General features: G+C 36.6%; 1 protein-coding gene across 1 annotated transcript; it reads right to left on the reverse strand.

Annotated features, from left to right (window-relative positions):
• Positions 1-818: 818 nt before the first annotated feature.
• LOC109805347 (putative beta-D-xylosidase 7) lies at positions 819-4,548 on the reverse strand. Its single transcript, XM_020367395.3, has 6 exons — positions 4,047-4,548; positions 3,652-3,951; positions 3,142-3,311; positions 2,852-2,949; positions 1,713-2,480; positions 819-1,624 (listed from the first exon to the last, which is right to left on the reverse strand). Exons 1-6 carry the CDS (start codon positions 4,431-4,433, stop codon positions 1,029-1,031), a joined length of 2,319 nt encoding a protein of 772 aa, XP_020222984.1. The 5' UTR covers positions 4,434-4,548; the 3' UTR covers positions 819-1,028.
• Positions 4,549-9,899: the final 5,351 nt, after the last annotated feature.

Here is a 9,899-nt window from a genome sequence, read left to right on the forward strand (position 1 = left end):
AATTCCTATATACGCACTTTTCATGAAGAAAACAAAAGAATTTTTATACACTGTATTTTCACTATATATAATTTTGAAGTTCCTCCGTTATTTATAAACATTCTTTTTGTTAAAAAGAATCTTCAAAGTAAATCGTGTAAAGTTTATGACCTGAGTTTGATAAGAATCAATATATTAAGAGACAAGCTATTAAATTAAAATTAATTAGTAATTAATTTTGTTTAAAAATGTAACCAAAATAAGTAGGAACCTTACAAAAAAAAAAGTGATTCTTCCTATGCTTCAAGCTTCATATATCAACTAACTAAAATATAAATCACGAGAAATCTTGTCGTTAAACTAAGTTGTTGTAGTTCGATTCCTGACTCTTGTATGTGTAAAAAAATCAAAACTAAGAAAAAAAATTCAACTATTTAATTTATGTCAAACTCCCAAAAGAGATTAGTTTTTTGTGTTGAATGAAAAATGTTAATGGTATTTATACCCTAAACTTTAGTAATGGACATCAAGAAATAGGGAGGATTCAAATTCGAAGAATTTATCAGCGGCTTGTCCTTAAAAAATTGTATGTTGATGCAAAAGTCATGAGTGGCTGAACAAAATCGATACATAATCTGATGGTTCACTCGTGGGTATTATTGATGGCTTGGCATGCTCGTTAGGGTTATTACCTCTGTTTCATAGTCTGCATGGTAATCTTGTTGATAATTAACTATAATATATCATTGCTTTTAATACTTAACAACGACTTTTTTAGCAAATGATAATACTAAAATTCCTTGTAGAGATTGAGGATAGAGTGCTTTTTTCACTTGTCATAGTTACAAGAATATTTCTTATAACTTGTCATAGCCTCATTTTAAAGTCTCTCCACAATCATTCAGCCATTCAGTAGTTGATCACAACACATAATTTGTGAACGTATGTTTCGCACTAAAATACAGAAATCAATGCTATCATTTGTTTCATGAGAGCAAATACTTGAAGCAAGTTGCGAATTATTAGCTTCAACGGTTGCATTGCATCAATCAAAGTGTGATATTTATTGGATACTCATGGTCCTCCACAACCAACGAATAAGAGCCTTCTTCAATCACCAAAGAACCACCCTCATTGGCTCGACTAAAATGCTCACAAAGACTTAGCTGAAACCCCACTTGAACCGTTTCCCCTGCATCCACCTTCACACTCTCAAAACCCACCAATTGCTTCACCGGATTCCCGTTTCTCACCTTCCCCTGCCTCGTGAACAGCAACACCGGATGCTTCCCCGACATGCTACCGTGGTTCGTGACTCCTAAGGTCACCGACAAGGACATGCTTCGGCATGTTTCTTCCCCCAACTCCGAAACAAGTTTGTAACGTATGGTTTCGGAATTTTCGGTCACGTAATAATGGGTCGATGATATGTTGATGTGGAGGGTGGTTTGAGAGAGAGAGATGAGGTTGTGGGAATAGTTGGTGTAGCTTAGGCCATAGCCAAATTCGTAAACCTTTGGACCAGTGTAGAATCGGTAGGTTCTTCCAGGGTACCCTGTTGCTGGATCAGCTCTCATTCTCATATCTGTCATGGGTACTTTGATGATGTAGTCTTTTGGGTACCATGTTATTGGTAGTTTTCCTCCTGCGTTACGTAAAAAAATTAATTGCATGTGGTACACGTGGTTATTTTGGACTATTTAATATATTTTTTTTAGAATAAAAAAATTTACCTGGGTTATGATCACCAAAGATAACCTGGGCCAGGGCCAGGCCTCCAAGCTCCCCAGGGTAGCCAGCCCATAAAATCCCTCCAACTTTGTGATCAAACTTAGCCGAAGTAATATCCACTGGGCCCCCAGACAAGAGCACCAAAACAACGGGCCTCTTAGCAACCGCGGCAACTGTGTGGATCAACTGTTCCTGCTTCCCAGGCAGGCCCAAATAGTGACGATCATGGGACTCCCTCTCCTGATTCTGATCCAGGCCCATAACGAGCACAACATAATCGACATTCTTAGCAAGGTCCAACGCATCCTGGATGCTGGCACGGTCACAGTGCGTGCCATTGTGACAGCCAGGGTGGTAACGGGTGTCCTTAGCGTACCCCTGGAAGGCTTGCAAGAGCGTAACCAAGTTGCAAGGACGACCGTAGTAGTTTCCCAACGCAACGAGTGACGTGGCATTGGCATTGGGGCCTATGAGCGCGAGGGTAGGGTTTGTTTTAGGAAGTGGGAGGAGTGAGTTTGTGTTCTTTAGAAGCACCATGCCGTCTCTTGCTGCATCCAGAGCTAGGTGAAGGTGCTCTTTCGAACACACTTGCCTGGGACCGATGCTGCCGAATGGAAGCTTCGTGGGGTTTCCGTCGAATAGGCCTAGCCTTATTCTCATGGAGAATAGGTTCTCAAGGGCACGCTCCATTTCACCTATGCCCAATTTTTTTTTTACCACTGCTGATTTTCCATGTTTGCTTATGTAGTCACCACACTCCACATCCATCCCTGTCAATTCATAATAAATAAATAAATAAAAACTTTATTAACAATTACGTGCTACACAAACATTTTTACTTGAATCCAGGCTAAGGATAGTTCACCACTAAATCAAAGTACAACCATAGGGGACCTTGAATGCTAAGGATGAAATTCAGGCATGGCATTGAGCACGTGGGGGGACCTACTATAAGTGCGGGCCAATCCACATGACTTTGCTAGAAATATTGGCGTAGATAACAAATGATTAAAGAATGTGCATGATATATATTTTCTATTAATTTTACAAGCAAAGCATCAAGCGTATATTTAGATTATGACATAAATAATGGAAGGAAATGTTTGAATAATTAAAGAATAGGAAGTGTGGGACACTATACCTGCCCTAAAAACATCGGCTATAGCGTCCTCTGCTGTTTTTGCATAACCTTGCTCATCGTGTATGATAGAGACTGCACCACAATCTGAAGTAATATACCTAAAATTTTACAGTCAAAACGTTTGTTTTAAGACAAAGTAATGTATCACTCTCAAATCCAAATTTCAAAGAAAACAATTGTTTAAACAAAGTTTCACCAATCCATCCAATTTTGAAAAACAAGTTTCACCAAAGAAAAGACCAACTTAATTATCATGCACTATAGGTTCAAAATGGTACAAGGTATTATACCCGTCGAATTTCCATTGTTTTCTTGCGGTTTTGGTTAAGAGATTGAAATCTGCACAGTTTGGAACCCCATTGACGCGGTTGTAGGCACACATTATCCCACTTGCTCGACCTTTCTCTATGCAACTCTGAAATGGAGGCTGATAAGTATCCGCCAAATCTTGCGACGTTACCTGAATCACAAAGCATTCAGAGAATTAACAAAAGGGCACAATTGAAAGAAAAAAAAATAGAGTAAGTAAACATCCACATTATATAGTGTCACATCACGAGCCTAACTTTATATCCAAGTCTAGGTATCAAACGATTCTCTTTGTCAATACTCACAAGGATAATGATGGTAAATCAGCGAAGCAGAAGCATTCTAATTATAAAAAAAAAATCAGTTAGATAAAAAATTGTTAAACATAAAATAACACATTATGGTCCTGAGTTTGAAGCATCGATGGAAGGCATTGAAAAAGAAAAAGAAAAAAATAATAAATAAATAAAATAAAAAGAAGCAAGAGTTACACGAGCATCGAAGACAAAGCGATTGATGCCCTTCCATTGGTCCAAATCGTAAGCAGTGAAGTGCTTGCAGCAGGCTGAAGCTTGAAGCCTCTCTCCAAGTTTGCCTCCATGAAAGGAATCCCCTTGAAGCCCTCTCACATACGCCACACCATACTTTGCATTCATCAAAGGATCTTCCCCCGCCGTCTCCTGCCCCCTCCCCCACCGTGGATCCCTGAAAACGTTTATGTTCGGAGCCCAAAACGTCATCCCCGTCGCTTGTCCCGCATTGTACACCGCTCGAGCTTCCGTCCCAATAGCCTGAACAATAATATAACCCCATAAAGCCCCACATCAGAGAAACAAACACGGCTGAAAGTGTATATAAGCATTTGAAAGATTGGGGCATTACTGACCTTGCCGATTTGGTACCAGAGGTTTTGGTCGAAGGTGGCGGCCGTGAGAATGACCTGGGGGAAGCTGGTGGCGCCTTTGATGGTGCCGTTGAGTCTGATGCCGAGGCCGGCGTCGGCGACGCCGTGCAGGGCTTCGCTCCACCACTGGTAACTGGGGATGCCGAGGCGCGGAATGGAGGGTGCTGTGTTGACGAGTTGGGCGAGTTTCTCGTCGAGGGTGAGTCGCGAGACAAGGTCTTTGGCGCGTTGAGTTATGGGGAGCTCGGGGTTGCAGAATGGGTAGCGTGGGTGGAAGGAGGCGTCGCAAGAATATGGAGGCTGAGTTGACTCGGCGGTGAGAGAGAGGAAAGAGATGAGAAAGGTGATGACAACGGAAGAGAGACCCATGTTTACTGCTTAGTGCTTACAGAGTGTGTAAGAGTAAGGGGTTTATAAAGGAAGCTCCAGTTGGGAACGATAACGTCATGTTTCAGACCGAGTTTTGTCGGATAATGGGTCTTTCTCTTATTCAATGTTCAAAATAATGCAATTGCTGTCTAACTTTCTATATTCAAAGGAAATGCTTATTACCTACAAAACCTTTTATAATTTTATTCTCATCTTGTATAAAATTGGCAAAATTCTTTTCTCTTTGCTAAAACATTTATGACCCTTTAACATCGAATAAAAAAAAATAACCTAAATTGTAATTTGTATCTCTTTATTTTTTTTCCATATGTAATCTCAGTTTACATAGTTCAAAATAGAAATATCAAATATTTAATTTCTTAACTTTGAAAATACAAAATTTTCATCTTATTAGCAATTTAATATTTATACACTATTAACTATGTTTTGCATTTTATTTCTTGTAATTCTATGACTGTTACTTTCAAAATATGGCATAAACATCATCAATACATCATGTTGACCCAAATTTAAATGTACATTAGATGCTTTATATATATATATATATATATATATATATATATATATATATATATATATATATATATATATATATATATAACTCTTATTGGAAACTTGCGTTATATAGTACTCATATATACGAGTCTCAGATACTTCATTAAATCAAACGTGATTTTGATAAAGACTTTTCACAAAACTTTTGTCACGTAACTTTAACAAGTTTAGTTAACATCAAAATACTATCTAAGAGTGGGGACAATTCATAGGGTTTTTAGCCAAAATAAAATAAAATTATTGAAATAAATTAATTAAAAAATTAATTACTAAAATGAATTGTTTTTACCATGTAGGAGAGAGAGGATCCAGAAAATGTCAATACATATGACGATTTCTTTAGACAAATTACCTCGGTTCATACTATGACATGTATAAGGGAAAACATCACTATAGTGAACATTTTCTTTACAAATTTCTTCAAATAGAAGACGTCACCATGCTAGACGTCTTGTAGCACAAGCACTAGTACGAGTGTGTCGCCGGAAAACACTTCCTTCCCAGTCGCAAGCTCATCGGAGCCCGCTACTTCTACGCCGGCTACAAAGCCACCAATGGCAAAATGAACAGCACCCTCGAGTATTGCTTCCCTAGAGACTCCGACAACCACGACACCCACATCGCCTCCATCGCCACCAGAAGGTACGTCTTCCCAACCTCCACCATGGGCTACGCCAAAGGAATGGCTGCCAGGATGGCTCCTAAGGCTCGCCTCGCTGTTTACAAGATCTGTTGGAACGTTGGCTGCTAAAACTCCGACATCCTGGCCGCATTCAACACCACCGTGGCCGACGGTGTGGACGTGATCTCCCTAGCGTGGGGGGCGTGGTGGTGCCTTACCACCTGGACGTCATCGTTGTGGGGGCTTTCGAAGCCAACGAGGCTGGCGTCTTCGTCTCCGCCTCTGCAGGAAACAATAACCTCAATGGCCTGACAGTGACGAATGTGGTACCCTGGGCGTTCGTGTAAGTCGTCAATCTAGGTGACGATTTCTTTGATGTTTTGGTCAAACCCGCGCACCATGAAGCAAGAAAACATCGTATAGAAGTTGTCAACACTATTGACGTTTTTTATGTAATATGTTGCATCGTTTCTACACTTCTCATGTGGTATAGGGAGCACTTTTCAGATGTTTAAAATTCGCCACTTTCCATGAAGTCTTATACATCCTACGTGGCAGAAATTATTTATTTTGATAATTAGTTTTTTATTAATTTATTTTAATAATTTTATTTATTTATTTATTTATTGTGATAAAAAGCCCAATTCATAAGCCTTCACTTCTAACAATACTTTACTTTTTTTATGATGACAAATATTATTAAAATTTTAATAAAAAGGATTTTAAACTTTCATCAAAAGGAGCCTTTTGGAAGGAGTTTTAAGAAAAGCTCCGCCTGAAATAATGCATATAACTTCAAAGAGTTTTATAAAAAATTTCTCCACAAAAATGCAATGTGTCTGTAGAGATCGAAATTTATGAAAAGCATTTTACACTAACAAATATAGTTTGTCCAAGATAAGATCATCAAATTGAAATATTATAGCAAGGATTTCAAAGAGTATGATATCAGAGTATGCATGAGTATGCATATCATACCATGATTTTCTTCAAAGCATACACAATTCACATCATATCATACATATCATTTATGTTTAGTTTAAGGTATGCATGAGATGTATCAAAGAGAAATTATATCGCAAATATGATGCATGTTCTATTTTAACAACATACTAGAATATGTATAACATACATATCATCAAAGCATGAAAATAAATATAATTTAATATAAAGCAATATTTAAATGTCACATTCTCTCCCGTTTTGCCATCCTGCAAAAAGGGAGGTCATCATAATTGCATGTTCTCTTTAAAGAAAAGCAAAGAATAATATAATGAGAGAAAGCGGGTATTAGAGTTGTGGTAGTGCCAATGGTTTAGAGATGTGTTGAATTGGTGTTTTCAACATGAATTCCAGCTTGTTGAGCCTTTAATCTATAAAACAGCACTAGTGAAAAAAAATACTTTTAAAATCGGTTCTCTGACCGATTTTAAAAGAACCGATTTTAAAAAGTGAGACTTTTAACATCGGTCGCCGACCGATGTTAAAAGTGAGACTTTTAAAATCGGTAAACAGTGACCGATGTTAAAAGTATCACTTTGACCGATTTTAAAAGTGGTTAATTTTTTTAAAATATTTGACTTATTTTAGGAGGATTCCTGAACAAAACTTGCAAATTAATAAAATACCAGACAATTCATATGTTTTTAATAAACCAAATTACATACAAATGACAAGAGTTGATAAATGTCAATCATATATGTAATCAAAGTAACTTACAAATTATGATGCATCTTAAATTACAAAACGAGAAAATTAGAATGTTTGTCAAAGTAAATGGTTTTGGCAGGTTTTCAGTTTAACCATCAGTATTACAATCCAAACGTAGCAGTGTTGCTTGCAAAGTTATCATGGATTCTTAGATTCATCCCTCCCACAATTTTGGAAGCAAGATAATCAAGCTTAGTTTGACAAAACCATAACACTAGTATAGTACACATCAAGACCAATGCAGATCCCATGTCCTACATGACCAACACTAGCGTTTTATAGCATCCAATAATTGCTTGTGTGTGAGAGGAGATTCGTTGATGAAAGCAACATTGATAGGTGAAAGATAACTACTTTATCACTACGTCTAGTCCTAATTCTACAACTAAAAGGAGTAAAAATAACAATTTGTGATTCTTCATTGATACCATTGATAGAGGTATACAATATATTCATAGAGAAACACAAACAGATTCATAACAACTCCATTCTAGAACTTACCTATATAAAATATTATCTATATTTATCTATTAATATTAAAAGATAAATAAAGAAATATCAATACTAATAATGAGCCTAAGGATAAGAGATGGATCGTAATAATTACCAAAGCAAATCAACGTGTTCATTCACTAGGGTGAGACACAATAGAGCCAATCTAATCATTTTTTCAGAAATGGTTTCTAGCAAACAAGAAGCCGCTGATCACTGCCATTTTGAAGGTCAATTACCCTTGCTTCCCAACGTACTTGTGCAGCAAGTGTGCAAGCCATATCTATAACTCCCATGTTATTAGAAAAAATGACCCATCCCTACCAAGCCATGTAATGTTATGTCAGTATTAGGCTTCATAGATCATTGACACAGACAAGACAATAGCTTGTATTTTCAAAAGAAAAAAGAACACAAGACTGTGCATCATACCAATAGGTGAGGTTGCATGACTAGATTCAAATAAATAAATAAAAATTCACCATTCTGGAGATGTCAAAAAAATATTTGAGAGACGGGAACAAAGGTGCCATTAATTGTTCTACTAATAAATGTAATGTTCGACTTATGTATAATAGAAAAATCAAGTCGTCACATTGATCATTCCAGCACTAATCATGACAATAAACATAAGGGGGCCAGTGTACCTCTGGATGCAGTATTCTGTCCATCTCCAAGAATAAGTTCATCATGTTGCACCTCTCTGAAGTGAGATGAGAAAGAAGTCCATTTGCATGAAGCATATCTAGAACGGCCCCAGATCGGGCCGTTCTGGAGCCGTTCCAGACTCAAAATTCGCCCAGCAATAACGAAATAAGAGACATGAAACGAGAATGTTACCTTGATGTTGTATTCTTCCGAGAAAATGAGAAGCTGCATACTTCAGATTAGAACCCGAGAGAGTAAAGAGAATAATATAAGAACTATTGAAACCAAAGAGTAGAGAATGGAGCTAGGGGGAGAATGGGAGCAGAGATAACATAGATTAAGTCTCTGATACTACTTTTAAAATCGGTTTTTCAATAACCGATTTTAAAAGTGATACTTTTAAAATCGGCTATTTGATAGCCGATTTTAAAAGTAGACTTTTAAAATCGGTTATTCAAGAGTCGATTTTAAAAGTAGCGTCAGAGACTTTTAAAATCGGTCATAACGTAGCCGATTTTAAAAGTAATGTCATTATTTACAAAATTACCACCGCGTCACTTTTAAAATTGGTTACCTTATGACCAATTTGAAAACCCCGATTTTAAAAGTCATTTTTATACTAGTGCAATTGACAAAACGAGCAAGGAGCAGATCAAAAGAAGCTTTACTTAGCACACTCGTGCTCTTAAAACAACATTCCCAAACTCACCAAGAGGACCAACAACAAGCCTTTCTCTTAACTTTCTCACTTTTGTCTATTTTATGTTCAAATTAATCATCACTTCTAAGGCATAAATTACACAATTTCCTATCAATGCACACGTTATACCAAGCAATCCATTCATTTCAATTAAATTCTTCAACAAAGCATTTCAATAGAACATACTTAAATAGCACAACTTGGGGCTATTCAAAACCCATCCAAGATCATACAACTAACACCTCCAGGGTTGAGGGGCAATCCGTATTATCTATAATTTTTGTCCACACCGGTACCCATGAGTGAGATCAAATCAATTGTTTAAATAGTTAATACTTAAAATAACAATTTATATTATACTTATTTTTTTTTTTCAATAATTTTGCCTAAGGTTAAAAAAATTGTATCGCGGGCCTGCTTACAATTCTAAGAAGTAATACTCGTCGGATCATAATATATACACCTCTTTTTTTTTATATATAATTACATCCCCTTTTTAAAAAAAATAATTAAATTCTTAAAATATTCTTAATTTTTATTATTTTTAATTTTACATTCCTAACATTTAATTTAACACTTTTTTTACATACCTCTTTCCTTTATTTTTATATGCACCCCCTTAATTTTTTTTCACTCCCACCTATTTTGGTAGACAATTTTAATTCTTTTAGTTTTTACATTATTATTTTTTCTTTCGTCTTTCAGTTTTTCCGCTGAT

Source organism: Cajanus cajan, chromosome 9 (assembly GCF_000230855.2).
Source record: "Cajanus cajan strain Asha chromosome 9, NIPB_CcT2T_4, whole genome shotgun sequence".
Classification (NCBI taxonomy): domain Eukaryota; kingdom Viridiplantae; phylum Streptophyta; class Magnoliopsida; order Fabales; family Fabaceae; genus Cajanus; species Cajanus cajan.

Excerpts from the sequence above, each read along its gene's own strand:
- LOC109805347 (XM_020367395.3), bottom strand. The coding sequence starts at position 4,433 with ATGGGTCTCTCTTCCGTTGTCATCACCTTTCTCATCTCTTTCCTCTCT. Across the intron at positions 3,952-4,046 it reads TCTGGTACCAAATCGGCAAG|GCTATTGGGACGGAAGCTCG; the intron begins GTCAGTAATGCC and ends ATTATTGTTCAG. Across the intron at positions 2,481-2,851 it reads AGCCGATGTTTTTAGGGCAG|GGATGGATGTGGAGTGTGGT; the intron begins GTATAGTGTCCC and ends ATGAATTGACAG.